Below are 13,540 nucleotides of genomic sequence, written 5' to 3'. Positions count from 1 at the left end.
TTCATTGACCATTTTGCAGCATTATGAAGGTTTTAACCTTAATATTTTTTGTTATTTACATGACATAAATGAAGTCTTCTTATGACTATTGTGGTGATGAATGGCCGATGTCAACCATTCAGCACCTTACCAGGCAGTAATCCTGAGAGGAATTCATTAGTATTATTCCCCCTGAAAATGAAATCTTTCATGCACATTATAGTAACTGGTACCCATGGGTTCTGGTAACTTCAGTACCTATGATACAACTTCAGAATAATATATGTTGTGAAAAACTTTGGATGATTGGTTATTTCATGTTGCTTTTCCAACTACTTAGTTATCATTTAGAACCTAAATATTCAATCCTACATTGTGCTTTTGTTTCTGCCATTCCTGAAGTCAAGGTTGACAGGCAAGAAATTTGGTTGCTTGTTTTACTAGAGAGTACTGCTGCTCTGGTGGGTACTTGCAATATCCATTTTCCATTATGTCATTATTTTCTTACAAATAAAGTTATGAAAGTATTTTGGTATTCTCTGGAATTGGCAGTATCATTTTGGCTTCCCCTTTTTACTGAGAGTTCTTCTAGTTTATTAATTACACTTTCAGGAGCATTATATTTTCTTAATGAGCACAGAATACTCTCTCACACAGCTTCTCTAGATAAAGTAACCAATAAATTAAGCCTTAGGATACACTTGGGATGTTTTTATAGCTTAATTTAATGCATATACCTGTTTCCAACTATCTAATTTGTAGGGATGTATAAGATATCATGGGTAAATGTGATCATTCATCTCTTTGCTTATTGTCTCCATGTGAACCATCACAATCTACTGATTATTTTCCCTTAATGTAATTTCTGGTAATTCAGGGATATCCACAGTAGATGCACCATAGCACCTCATGTCTTAAGCAGATAGTATTAAGAATGAAAAATGCCGGAAATGCGAGTCTCCTATTTCAGGTTTTGCTTGAAATTTCACTCACTATCCTCTGTCATTTCCTTAGATAAAGTTACACATCCTTTCTTGAGTTATAACTGATGAGGAAAATCCTCAGCTTACAACCCTTCATGATATTTTCTGAGTATAAAATACTATACCATACCAATGATCATGAACTATGGTTATACAAAAATTACTTCCCAGATGGAATTCCGAAAAATGCATACATGAATGGTTAAATAAAAATAAATGGCTACAGCTTGTCATGTCCTGATGCAAAATACTCATTTGGGTCATAAAAACAGCTCTTGACTTAAAAAGATTTTAATCTTAATTTAAACATCTGGAATGAGTTGTTATCTATAATGCTTGCTGGTAAATAGTCGTGAAATTTAATGCCAGCATAAAGGGGTCCTTTTTGAAACAGAGATGTAGAATGCTGTATTACATGCACCTATTTCTTTGTCTTGAGACATACCAATGGATACTCTCATTTTTTTTAAATATACTCATGCTTTCTCATTTGGTTATAGTACTTCTTTACTTGGTCTAAGTATACCGATGTTTATTATATTATTTAGTGTAATACTAATGTATTACAGGATTTTTAATAAAATTTAATTATTTAAATAACTTTATTTTTACTCTTTAGGTTCTTCAATACAATGTGGCAAGTGGAAAGAAAAATAGAGGCCTTGCCATGGTGCTTTCATATAAAATGCTGGCAAAGCCCGAAGATCTAACTCCTGAAAATCTTACTCTCGTGCGAATTATGGGCTGGTGTTTAGAACTAGTGAGTGAACCTTTCTCATTTGAGCCTGTGAATTTTGGAAGTAGGGAAATGCTAATTCCAGGATCCTGACTTTGGCCAAATTTTTCCTGACTTTGAGCCAAAAAATTTTTGGAATCTCTTTATTAATATTTTTCTAACAATCTAGGAGTAAATAAATGTATGCCTATTACCTCTTGAATTTGAAAGGTGTTTGTAATTTTTTTAGTAGATGTATGAACTTTTAAAAGTGTGGAAACATTTATGTAAAAATATGCAACTGTTACTTTCAGTTCCATTCTTCTTTGCTGGTTGCACAAGATACAATTGATAAAGCAGAAACAAGGCGAGACAGACCTGCATGGCATGTTCAACTAAAAGAGCAATATGGTCATTTGGGATCTTCAGCTGCTTTTAATGATGCTGCTCTTTTGAAATCTGGTGTTTATCAGATTCTTAAGACATATTTTGGAGACAAACCATACTACACTGATACTGTTCAACTTTTCCTTGAGGTTAGGTTTGGCATTGGGTACCTGTATCTTATTCCCAATCCCCTCAGATTTGAAATTCCTTCTGGTGGAATTTAAGTATTCAGATAGGTATTTGTATTTAAGAGCTAATGATTTGGTATTGAGTCAATGAAGTCTATTCTTGATTAATCAAAGGTGTCATCAAAATATTTACTCCCTTTATGTGGAAAAACTTTATAGCATCTTTTTGGAGAATAAACAGTTTAAGATTTGTTCTAAATGCTTTACTGGTTGAAATAAAAAATAAATTAAAAATTAAATAAAGACAAGAAATCAAGTCTACGTAGAGCATACTTTTTCAGCCTTCCAAAATGAAAAAGTCACTCTAACTTTGTAGAAAATATTGACTAAATATAGCTTAAAAAATTAATAAAATAAAATGCAAACTCTTATAGCCATAATAAGTTAGCACCACTTGTACAGCAATGAAAATAAAATTTTTGTTGTGATGGTTTGTGGGAAAAGAAATTCCGATACAGTGATCAATCACAACCTCTCAACCAGAACACCCTTCTGCAGTAGTTTTTGGGAATATTATTTTCTCCCCAGTGACCAATTACAGACCCAAACACTCAAACCCAATTGGGATCATTGACAGGGTTAAAAGGACACTGTTAAGGATACCTGGGTTTATGAATAGATATACAATCTCTGTGACTGTTTACAGGAATGAATTCTGCACCGGGGACAAACACAGAGCTGACACACACACACAAGCACTCAGGGAAACAATCACTCATACATTCAAAAAGGGTCTCACTACTGGGAGAATACTCAATTTGAGCAAAGTTAGAAAAAACAGGGAAATACAAGAGTGTGCATTGGATATGAGTATTTCGGCTACAATGTAGCCTCCCTTAGCGAACTGAAGAAAAAGAGGACTTGCAACAAAAGGTTTTAAGTAAATTAGGAAATGGACAAACTTTCGATATGTACCCTAAGCTGAAAAGGGGGGGTGGTAAAGGCAAAAATTGGAGGAACCAATGACAGCTAAGGGAGGAAAAAGGGGTAAAATAAGGTGAAATCAAAAGGGGAAATATTTCTTTCCCCTCAAACCATCACAACTAAAATTATTTCATTGCAGGATTAATTCATTGTGGGACAAGTGGTGCTAACTTATTACAGCTGTAGGTTTTTCATTTTATTTTATCTATTTACAAGGCCATAGAGCTCAATTTCTTATATTTTATGGTCTAAACAAGTCCATTTTAATATAAAGTGAAACTTATAATTAACCTTTTGAAGAGATGAGCAAAAAAGTTCATAAAATAGAGGTTTAAGTAAAAATGAGATTGGGAGACAATATTTTAAAAGTATATTTTCAAGTTTTGTTGTAAAAATATCTTGGGATTACAATAGAATAAATAATAAACAATTGTTTCTACAACCAGATGCAATAAATGTAAATGAAGGAGTCTCAAAATAAAATAATGGCTTCTCATACTGGAAAGGTTATGGTAAAGAAACCGGATATGATTTCCTATATTCTTATATATGTACTTCTAACAGAAATTTCAAATTCTGGTTGATTTTCAAAATTTTCATTTTCTTTTAATCTTTTTAAGGCAAAATTAATCAATGCTAAAATGAAATAATATGTAATTAAGGTCACTCAGTAGCTATGATTTTGAGTGATTTAAAAAACCAATCTTGTCACAAAGACTAAAACAATTTTATGCAATTCATGATCCTTTATATGAGCCCTTATATGGTCCTTTTTAAAAATTGATTAATGTGTACAACTTTGATTTATTGCTACACATTGGCACTCTTTCTAATTTAAGATATACATATACTTGTAAGTGTAAAAACTTTTATAATTATTGACAAAAAAATGGGAAAATATAAGCTGTGAATCACCTCATCTCTGTGGGGAAGTGGAAATTAACAAATATTTCATGTTTTAGGATTGTAAATTTAAGGTTTTTAATGCATTGATTTATATGGGTGGAGAGCTGCCTTCAAGGATATTTAAAATTTTGGGTTTTTGTAAATTTAAGGTACTTCACAATGCATTTTTTATAAATTTCTGCATTAATAAGTTAATTGCATGGAAGGGGAAGAAATTATAATAAAATTTCACTCTTAGATTTTAAATTATACCGTATAATTCAAGAAATATGTATATTTGTTAACCTTTTATTTGATATCTATTGACTTGGTATGCATTGATTTTTCATTTATATAATTTTAGATGAGTCAGAGATATAACCTGGGTCAAGCCCTTGATTTGGAAGCCAGAGCTGACCGAAGTTTATCAATGCACACCATGGAGCGTTACTTAACGATTGTGAGGAATAAAACAGCCCACCATTCATTTAGAGCACCTGTGACTTTAGCACTTTTTATGGTAGGTATTAAGAAATGCCTAGTTGAACTATGTATTAAAATTATTGAACTTTTCATGATTTTCATTCATTGTTAAGGTTACACCACCATTCTCTGATAGTAAAATAGATAAACTGTAAGATAAAAATGAAAAAGATGTTGTACTCAGGCACGCTTCACAATAAACTTTACAAGATTCAAGTGAAATTTGACAAATATATATGTAAAACAAGTGTGAATGATGCTTTGGAAAGTTTTGAAGGAACAATTGTTGAATTTATTTAAAGGGTATGTAGGAAAGGTGTTGTCAAAAGAATATAAGATGAATCCTGGAGGATTGAATATGCTGTGAGTGCAAAGTTATAGGCATCTAAGTAGGGATATAAATGAATGAGGATGGTGATATTTTCTAGGGTAAGCGGAGAAGTGGAAAATGTTGGAGGAAGCATTTTAAGGATTTGCATTATTGTGGTTTGGATGATGAAAATGAGCCAAATATGAAATTTTAAAATCATATAATATTGTATTTAATGACTTGTTTGAGTAAGAAAGAAGTTTTTTATTATTAATATTTGCAAATTGTTTTACTCATATATGCAAACATAAGTTAAACCAGATATTTGGAAGACTGCAATTTTTGTATGCTCATGTAAAGTGAAGGGGTCCTTAATGTGCAAGTAGTAGTAGTAGTAGTAGTATAATGCATGGATGATAGAGCACTGATAATGTCTATTAGGGGAGGCACATGACAGCTGTTATAACTTTTGCCATTAGGGTAAGAGGAATGATTTTGCAATGGGAGGATTTCCAGGTAATGGGAGGCAAGGTGGAGGGAAACCTGGCATCAGCATTTGCCTACTCTTAATAAAAGACACTGGGGCATTCACAGTTTAATGAACCATATAACAGGCAGCTTGCCCTACTTAAATTGCAATAACCTGCACTTCTCATGACGTCGAAGGAGAGATCAGGACACCTCTGGGATTCCATTCCTGGCCCTTGGGATGGGAAACTAGGATCTGCACCAACCTGATACCCTGAATTACGCATAGAGCAAATAGTTTTTAGGTATACTGGGGATAGTATTTGGGAAAGTGTTGATTGGAAGATTATCGAAGACATATGATTTGCATGCTCCCAATTGAGTACAAAATCACATTGAACTCACCTAATTTTGTATTATATCTGGGGGTCCAATATAGTTTCATATCTGATGGGGCATATGTGAATCATATATATTCAATGCAACAAGTGTTGGAGAAATGCATGGACTAGTAAAGGTAATTTGTTGATTTGGAGAAAGCACATGAGAGGGTAAATGGAGGAAAGTTTTATAAGGTCTTGGGAGAATATGGATATAATAAGTATGTATTCAATCCCATAATGGGATATGAAAAAATGATTTGATTGACTTGACTAAACAATTGATTCACTCTTACGTATTGAGTATGAGTTAGTGGGTCTTTGTTCTGTGAGACTCACAACTGCATAATATCAGCATGTCTGTTCAATTTGCTAGTGGAATAATGTTTGAGTGATGAATGGAAATATATACAATAAGTATTAGGATTGGTTATTTAAATGTTGATCTTCCATGTACTGATGATGCAGTAGGATTCACTCAGAGATTGCAAAATCTTCAAGGGGTCCTGAATAGCAGGTTAGGTAATAGAGAGATTGAAATGAATCAATTGAGTTTGAATACACCTGAAGCAAAAGTAGTCTTATTTTATGATGAGAATGGGAAGAGTGATTGCATTGAAATGTTATATGGTGCAACAATTGAACAGGTGAATGATTTGGTATACCTTGGCCAGATGCTTGTGAAAGATGGTACGATACTTGAGGAAATTAAAAGGCGTACACATGCCAGCAGAAAGCTTGTTGGTAATATGTAGAGTGTATTAAGAAATTAATTTTAATTAATTCCCACATTAATTTTATATATGGTGCTGAGGAATATTTGTCAATTACTCAACATACTGGACTGCTATGTCCCTAAACCAATACACAAACTATAAATCAAATCACATAACAAACGTTTACAATATTTGTGATATATGAGGGTGTAATGATAGAGTTACTTAATGATTTGAGCTTAATGAACATATTTATTATATTTTTTCTAGGCTGGCATTAGAGATCTTGAGACCCACCGCCAAGTGAAAACTATCCAGATGGAGATGGCTCAGTTTTTTCAAGTTCAGGTGAGATAGTGTAAATATTTCATAAATAATAATAGTGAGATAATGTAAATATTTCATAAAAACAATATAATTGATATAAAGTCACTCTGCCAATTGAAAACTATAATTTGTAATATTTAATGCACTCATCTGATTTTTTCACACTAGAAATTCACTCATTTTTTAATGTGAGCATTTTCTGGGATGGAATGCAAAAAATGCATTTTATCAGCATTAAAATGTCCTTAGTGAAAAGTCTTTAACCGATTTATGCAAGGTAGAAGTTGTCCATCTTGGACTTGTATAATATGAAACATACCTAAATGGTGTTCTAGTTTTCATCTCTAAGCACTCCAGCCATCTAGGGTAAGGCATGGAATTAATTCTCAACTCTAAAGCGAAAGTGTCAGCCTTGATTCAGGACCAGAAATTGATGCACCAGGTCTGTTTACACCAGGTGATCAGCCCATCTTCTCAATCCTCCTGTTTCCTGTACATAGATGCTGCCATTCTTGTTCAAAATTACTTTCTACTTTCTACTATTACTGCTAATCTTTGACCTATTTTAAAAACTGTTGAAAAGGTCGAATCAGGTATACCCAAATCTGCAGATATCAATGTTGGATTCAACCATTGTCAACCGTTTGTATCAGCTGAAGTTTCACTTTTTGAAGAATTTATTTTAAATTAGATGTGCAGTTTATAAGCCATTTATAAATTAGCCACTTATTATACTATTATTAACAGTTAAAAATAATTATGAGAATGATGTAGTTTGAATCATTTCAAAATTCACCCATTTTGCTTGGTGAAGTTTGTAAACAGCTGACTGTGCAGAACAGAAGGAGACAATGGGAAGGAAGACTTTAATGAACTGTAACCTAGGGGTCAGGAGGAATTTGAGTTAATTATATGAAACATGACACTTCACTTGCCAGTCTTCCTCTTTGTTGTAGGGAAGGAAGCTCCCAGAAATAGTTATTACAACAAAAAAAAGTCTTATTGTATCCTTCCAACTCTCCTTTGATGGGGGTGAAGGGAAAGGGAATAATATGGTTAAAGAGGTTGCGCCTAATGTGGGGTGCCATGGCACTGCTAATGACCTTAACCATTGATTGGAGAGGGGGTAGGAAAAAGTTATGAGATTTCATCATTTGGATGTTGATGAAAAATTGCCATGAGAATTTTGAGCCAGATGTCGAAAAAACATAGGATGTGGTAATCCAGATCTTCCTGGGAAACCATAGGCGGTACAGGGAAAGGAAATGCCCCCCCCTACCCTGATGCGTGAATTACACTCATTTTTGAGCTTAGTATTGGGTGAACTCTACCCTATTTTAACAAACCAGCAAACTTCTGGTTGATAACTGTGGTTGATATTGAGAAAAATTGCTGTTGAGGAACCAATGGATTGGGAAATTCAATCACAACACAGTGTCATATTCAAAGAATTTTGCAGGGATTTATTTTATGATGAATAAAAATATTTTCATGACAACCATTGTTTCATGTTTACCATCTTGTGTAAAATGAATAAATATGCATTAGAAAGTTTGAGCTGAAATGGAAAGCACCTACATTTCATGTTAACTGATACATTACATCATCAATTATAATTTGAAGTAGTTTCCACTGTAATGGACTCTTCCTTAAAAAAATATTTTTTTATCAGGTAATCTACCGGTAAAGTTAGGTTTTGGATGGAACCAGTTACCAAATGAATATTTTGTTTCTACTAACAAAACACGACCCAACATCCTATGCTACAAGCCCCCCCCTCATCTCTGTATACTTCCTTCCTCCCATCATCCCGTCCAACATCTCTATCCTATTCCTGCACTTTCCTTGTTTGCCTAACATTCAATCCTCTACCATCGTCTTCAACATCCCAGTGCTGATTAATATGCTTTTCATGCATTTTTCCTGCCTCCTAATGATTTCTCCCAACAATGCCATCTCTTCCCTCACCATATCTAGCACTTCCTCAATTGGTTTCCTTTCTGACCACTTCACTTTCTCCATCCTTCTCTGCACCCACACTTCAAAAACCTCCAATCTACAAGTATCATCCCGCTTTAGTGGCCATGTTTCCACACCGTACCTGACTAAGCTCCATTTCAAGTTTTGATGAGCCTTTCCTTAACATCCTTGCTTAACATCCCTATCATCAGTATCAATTTCAAATCAATGAGTCATGAGTTAAATAATAACCTACATGAGGATGGTTTAAAAAAAAACATGAGTTTCATCCCAAAACAGTGCACTTAACTATGATGATTGCCAAAAATATCACTTCCTATTTCTAACAGTTATGAGTGGAACTTAGAACATGTTCTTAAGTGATTTTAAATAACAATGAGAGAACTAAAGATAGCACTTGTGGAAGACCTAGGAGAGGTCAAAATAGGGGATAATGTCCCCTCTTGCTTTCCCTTATTGTTTCTAGTTGTTGGCTATTGACATATTATTCAAGTACCAGTTCCAAACCTCCAGTCCCTGAAGCACTCAACCCATTTAAAATTTGAAAAGATAGCATTTTGAACATTTAGAGAAAGAATACCCCTCACTCAGTAAATAAACTTAGCATTTTTTCACACAAAAATATTTATTATACAACTATTGGTTTTGATACATAGGCGACATAATTAGGTATAAAAAAATCATAATAAGTTACTAAGTTTATTCATTCAGTGATCATGAGTTTTTGCAAACTTGAGCTTCAAACCATCAAATATCCCTCTGTGTTTATGGTGACCTCTACATGCTCTCTCCTTGGTTTGACTTAATGTATATCTATATTGGATTTTTTATTACAGAATAACTTTTTGGACTGCTATGCTGATATTAAGGTGCTTGGTAGGCCAGGGACTGACATTGAAGATGGCAAGCTCACTTGGTTGTCTATCGTTGCCTTACAAAGGGCTTCACCAAAGCAGCTTAAAGTAATGCAAGTATGTATGCCATGCAAGCACTTGGGAAAAAATTTTTAGTAGTTTTATTTATTATTCTTATCCATAGTCTTTAGATTTGTAATTTTGGATTGTAGTAATTCCATCTAATTTACATGAGAGATTTTATAATATAAGGGTAGTTTGAAAAGTCTGTTCATATCAGAGAGATGGCATCACTGGTGCACATCAAAGTTATTTTCAGTTGGTAGTATGTACATCTTAAAGGAACACATAAAGTTTCAGTCTGATTCGTCTAATACTCAGTGTAAAGCATTCATTTTAATTGAGCAGTTAGTTTGTGGACTTTCCAAAAAATGGATGAAAAAGAATTTCTTGTTCAACCAAACATTTTATGAAAATCAAATCACCTCATCGAACAAAAGATATAACTGCACTGGTGAATCTGAAACATTAAATTATTTACAAGTGGTTTTAAAATTTTTGAGGTGGCCATATAATCAGAGGTTATAATGAATGTTTGTGATGCCCTGTTGAGGTCAACACTCGAGGAATAATTGATAAAATCCATGAAATGGTCATGGATGATTGTAGAGTGAAGATTTGTAAGATTGATAATGCTGTAGGTATCTCGAGTGAATGAATTCATAATATTTTGGATCAAAATTTGGGCATGAGAAACCTAACCAAAAGATGGACGCTGTAATTGCTCGGAGTTGACAAAAATGATATCGTATGATATATTCCAAGGCCAGTTTTCAGCTGTTTATGTGAAACAAATAGGACTTTGTTTGGGTGCTGTAGATGAAACATGGATGCACCACTACATGCATGTAGCTAAGAAAAATCCAAATGATGAGTTGCAAGTGCATATAAAGCCTTGGCTTTAGATTGTTTGAACACTATGCTGCATGAAATACATCCACTCACAAAAAAGTCCTTTTCAAGCACAACAATGCACCTCCTCTGCAGGTGTGACCGTAAAATTAATGAAGTTATGATTCAAACTCATCCCTTATCCTCCCCATTGGCCAGATTTGGCTCCCTCAGACTAGCTATTATCCAAAATGAGGAAATGGAAGACAGGAAGGGGATATTATTGAAACGAAGAGGTGATTACATAAATAACTGCCTCTGAATTTTTCAGAGTCGGAACAATCACGTTATTTGGAAAAAATCAAAGACTGAAGGAGCATTTCTAAGACATTTATAAATAAATATGTAGATATGTGTATAGTGAATTTTGGTAAAGTCAGTGTTGTAGCCTGTAGGCTAATGTTTGACCACTGATCAGAACGTCTGAAGTTGAAAATTTAGCTTTGTTTATGGGCACCTGATCCTTTGTATTCGTTGTATATTTTCTGGATAGGAAATGTCAGAAAATTTTGGGAAACAAGTAATTTAATGGGAAAGGATATGACCTCCCTTACTTGGAGTGCGTGGATTTAAAATTCTGTATGGTCTAGTAAAATCTATCCTTCCTTATTTAACTACCATGGAGTTGAAGCTGGTTTTGTTATCATATTAAATTAATGTATATCTTCACGAAAACACAAGTTTTGGGCTACATCAGTGGGAAATAATCATAGCTTTTGCCATAGAGCTCACTCTTTGGCTGTCCAACAAACTCATGATGACACTTTTTGAGGGAACCCATATGCTAGCTGCTTAGCTCCTCTTCATTGTCCCCGATTCCACACCCAGTTCCATTTTTTATCATGGCTTGTTGCAGTGGTGTACCAAATTTAATCCTGGTTCATGTTAGCCAACTTTTCAGCTGCTAATAAGAAATGTAAGATAGTACACATATTTTTTAAGTAAAAGGCAATTGCTCCTCCATTCCCTCAAGACTTGAGGCAATCAAGACTTAAGAAATTCTCTTGCAAGTAGACCTCTCTTGTATTATGATCTATATCTGAATTATATACATAAGTATATAAGTATCTATATCTGAATTTGAAAAAGAAAATTTTCCCCAAAATGTCCACCATTAATTTACTCCCAATCCAAACAGTACTGAGGGCATTAAGCTACTTAAACCTTTCAATATAATTTGGGAAAATTAATGCTTAAAAAAAAGTTCATTTATTGTTAGTTGTCCAGAGCATTTCATTCAAATTAGTTTGTGCTCAGTGTTATTTCCAGAATCGGTATAATAGTTTTTTTATTATCTCTCAGGGGCCAACTTACAAAAACATTAGCTTTCAGACATTGATTTTATGAATCTCCACTATGCAGGAAAATGTGTAGCATTGTTTGTGCTTATGAATAGGATAAATTGAATTGGGACCAATTATATGCAAAAATTGATTGTAAAATTTTTTTTGGTAAGAAGTTAAGAGAAAACAAAACTTATACAATTAGTATTACTTACCTGCTCACGTGACATTGAAAGCAAAAAAATTCCCATCTTATTTCATGTAAGATAAGCATGATTAGTTTTTAATTTTATCTCGGTTGTCTTTTTCCATTTAATCTAATTATAAAATCTGTCTTTTTAGGAGTGCTATGGGGAAAAGGACCCAGAGAAGGTAGCTTGTGTGAAGGAATTGTACAATGAGTTAGAGTTACCATTTATGTACAAGATTTATGAAGGTCAAAGCTATGATCTCATTTGCACCCAAGTGCAGCAAAATACAAAGAATCTTCCTCATAAGTTATTCTTCAAATTCCTTGAAAAAATATATGTAAAAAACTGAAATGAAGGATTTTTATAAAAAATATGAGTTAAGTATTTTATTCACCACTAAGGATTATTCACAAATGCACTCCTCTTTATGGATCACAATGGAAAGACACTCTCCTCATCTCTCATGAGAATTTTGCACTGATCTACTGTTAGATTCTAAATGACAGAATCATGGACTTCGAAAGTGTGTCCCTCTGATCATTCTTGTTGAAGGCCATGGTAGTGCATAGGTTATGAAAGCTACATTATGCACTACACACTACATGCATGCCAAAAATTAATGAAAATAAATACTTAAATGGCTCTTTAACAAGAAAAAACAAAGCAAAGAAGCCAAAAAATAAGTTTAAATTCACTTGGTTGGTTAACTTTTGGTGACTAATGAAAAACTAGAATGTTCAGACTGGTTACAATTTCATCTAATATAAAGGAAACCATGAAAAATACTGTAAATGCTTGAGTTAAGAATCAAATTTGATTCCTGCAAGATGTGTTAATCCATTTGCAAAATCTGTATCACAGCAATCAGATTATACATTTTTTTCATTGAACGTCACATACTAGTATAAAAAATACCAGGGAAAAAATTGCTGTAGCTTTTTAATTACAGGTTAAAGTCCATTTCATATGATTTTTGGGGAAGAATTTTTCATCTGCCAAGCATGAGGATTCATAGTGAATATTGGGTCAATATCTTCAAATATGTTACAAATACTACAATCTGTATGCAAGACTTCATATTTTCTCAAATATTTTCTCTATAGTATATAAGTAATTGCAAAGGAAGAAAATTGAGGAATTGTACTTCAATATTTTTACTTACTTAACAAATGTCTCAATCTATAATGCTCTTCAATTCTCCATACATAAAATGAATGAGCAGGTACTTAATGAAGGGGAGAAGTTTTAATCGCCAGTTGTCAAAAAGGAAAGTTTGTTGGGGATATGACCTCTTTGTATGGTCTAATGTATGCATGTGGAGTATGGCCATTGAATAATCAGGTGCATATGCAGAATTAATCCATAGGCCTGTGGTGATGCAGTTCAACTGCCTTTCAACTAATCTCATTTGATGATCCCTGAATCTGGAAGGTAGGCTTCAACCAATCCAGTAGTATGTGGATATTGTAATAGTGGGACTTAAAAGAATGTCAAATGTGAAAAATATAAAATTCAAATACTGACATTTATGAATTT

General features: G+C 33.6%; 1 protein-coding gene across 1 annotated transcript in view; it reads left to right on the top strand.

Annotated features, from left to right (window-relative positions):
• LOC139700001 (farnesyl pyrophosphate synthase-like) overlaps positions 1-12,380 on the top strand; it is a 37,029-nt gene extending 24,649 nt beyond the window's left edge. Inside the window, exons 4-9 of the mRNA XM_071598422.1 lie at positions 1,582-1,722; positions 1,992-2,213; positions 4,426-4,581; positions 6,689-6,766; positions 9,562-9,696; positions 12,156-12,380. Of these exons, the coding sequence (XP_071454523.1) occupies positions 1,582-1,722; positions 1,992-2,213; positions 4,426-4,581; positions 6,689-6,766; positions 9,562-9,696; positions 12,156-12,353 (930 nt within the window). The 3' untranslated portion in view covers positions 12,354-12,380. The remainder of the gene's footprint in view (positions 1-1,581; positions 1,723-1,991; positions 2,214-4,425; positions 4,582-6,688; positions 6,767-9,561; positions 9,697-12,155) is intronic.
• The last annotated feature ends 1,160 nt before the right edge of the window (positions 12,381-13,540 follow it).

The sequence above is a fragment of the Hetaerina americana genome, unplaced genomic scaffold (genome assembly GCF_022747635.1).
Source record: "Hetaerina americana unplaced genomic scaffold, ioHetAmer1.1.p SCAF_10, whole genome shotgun sequence".
In the NCBI taxonomy this organism is placed as follows: domain Eukaryota; kingdom Metazoa; phylum Arthropoda; class Insecta; order Odonata; family Calopterygidae; genus Hetaerina; species Hetaerina americana.
Note: the sequence above shows the minus strand (reverse complement) of the source record. Positions and strands in the feature narration are given on the sequence as shown.